Here is a 1,722-nt window from a genome sequence, read left to right as displayed (position 1 = left end):
GTAGTGCACATCATCAGTGAAAATACACTGGGTCAGTGCCACAGATTTTTACAATGTACAGTGCCTCTTTTCGGAACGCCTGAGTTCCGACAGCTACACTCGTTCGGCGGAATAACTAAAGAAAAGTTGATAAAGTTGGGACTGCCGTGCGTCACAGGCGAGAAGTGAGCCATGAGCCCCGCCGGGCACAGGATCTCTCAGCACGATCCTCCATCCAGCACGCACACACCTGTTCCTCGGCACGGACTCCCGTAGCAGTCCCGGAGCTGCGGGGCGCGCCCGGGGGGGAACGCGGGCGGCGCGGCTACGGAGCGCGCGTGGGGCCCCGCACGGCGCAGCGCTGCACGGGGCACAACGGGAACTTCCTCGCCTCGTTCGTTCCCCGCAAAGCACGCGGCAAAGTTGCCGAGCGGCGCGGTGCCCGTTCGCTTCTCTGCCGGCGCTAAGCTCAACTTGGAGCGCAAACCGGGTGCTACCGCGCTCCTAAACTCGGAGTTCGGAGAGACGAGGGGGAGGCACCGGCGGCTCCAAAGGAGCGCAAAACGGGAGAGCGAGCGGCTCCAGCCCTCTGCCCCTTCCCCGCTCCTCAGCTCCCGGCAAAGTTCGGGCGCTCCGGACCCAGCGTTCCCCGCAAGCGGCTCCGTGCCGCCTCCCGAGCGCGAGGTAAACAGAAGTGTGTTGGAGGGAGCCCCCCTCCGGAAACTTACGTTTGATCTGCCGGGGTTTGCTCTGCTTCCTGCGGGACATGCTGCCGGCGGCCGCTCCTGCCTCGCCCCAGGTACGGAGCGGAGCGGGGAGGGACGGCTGAGGGCGGTGACAGATCAACAGACGGCGCTCATCGAGGGGCCGCGGCCGCCCCGAAACGAGTGAGACCGCAAAGGAGCGGGGAGAGGGGAAGAGCGCGTGTGGACAAGGGAAGAGGAACGGGGAGAGCGAGAACGAGGGGGAGAGAGCGGCGGAGAGAGCGGAGNGACCGAGGGAGGGAGGGAGAGGAGGAAGGAAGGAGGGAGAGAGGGAGGGAGGGGAGAGCCGGCTCCTCGCTCTCTCTCTCCCTCTCTCGCCCGCTCTCTGCCGTTGCCGCACCGCCTCCGCTCCCCGCGCCGCGATCCGCTCCGACTGACGGGCGGCGGGAGGTGGCGGCGAGGGAGGGGGCGAGGGAGGGGCTTTCCGGGACGGGGGGGGGCGGAATAAGGGGGTTTGTCCGTCAGCCCTGACGGGCAGCGGCTGCTCCCGGAGACGGGTCCGCGTGCGGTTCGCCTCACGCCTTTGGGCGCGGGAGGCTTCGGATGTCCGGGCGCTGTCGAGGTTGTGGGCCGTAACTTTCCGGAGAGGGAACGACGGAAGAAACTCCGTCACAGCTGCGCAGCCCTCACGGGGCGCCCGCAGAGCCGGGTGCTTCGCGCCCCGCAGCGCTGCCCGTCGGAAGGGCAGATGCTTCCTCCTGCCTTGATCCCTTGGGCCGGCGCTGTGGAAGCCGGGTGTGCCCGCAGGGTACGAGGCGGAGCGGGGAGAGCTGAGTTCTCTGCCGTCCGGGTCCCGCCGCCGCTTCGCAGGTGTCGGTAGCGCGGCGGGGAGCGCTATGGATGCGCGGGGCAGGCTGCCCCTCAGCCCCGGGTGCGGGGAGCCTACAGCGGTGTCCCCCGGTGGGAGGTCAGCTCCGTGACCTGCCCGCTCACCGCGGGTGCCTGCCGTGGAGCTGATGTTGGGTGCGTGGTAGTCGGC

The 1,722-nt window shown here is 68.5% G+C and overlaps 1 protein-coding gene across 2 annotated transcripts in view; it reads right to left on the bottom strand.

Annotated features, from left to right (window-relative positions):
* The window catches only part of ZFPM2 (zinc finger protein, FOG family member 2), a 301,650-nt gene extending 300,470 nt beyond the window's left edge, over window positions 1-1,180 (bottom strand). For both annotated transcript variants that reach the window (XM_015856138.2, XM_032442872.1), the window contains exon 1: window positions 708-1,180. In XM_015856138.2, coding sequence (XP_015711624.1) covers window positions 708-747 — 40 coding nt within the window. In that variant the 5' untranslated portion in view covers window positions 748-1,180. The remainder of the gene's footprint in view (window positions 1-707) is intronic.
* Window positions 1,181-1,722: the final 542 nt, after the last annotated feature.

Source organism: Coturnix japonica, chromosome 2, assembly GCF_001577835.2.
Source record: "Coturnix japonica isolate 7356 chromosome 2, Coturnix japonica 2.1, whole genome shotgun sequence".
NCBI lineage: Eukaryota > Metazoa > Chordata > Aves > Galliformes > Phasianidae > Coturnix > Coturnix japonica.
The sequence above is the reverse complement of the archived record's forward strand: the minus strand, read 5'-3'. Positions and strand labels throughout refer to the sequence as shown.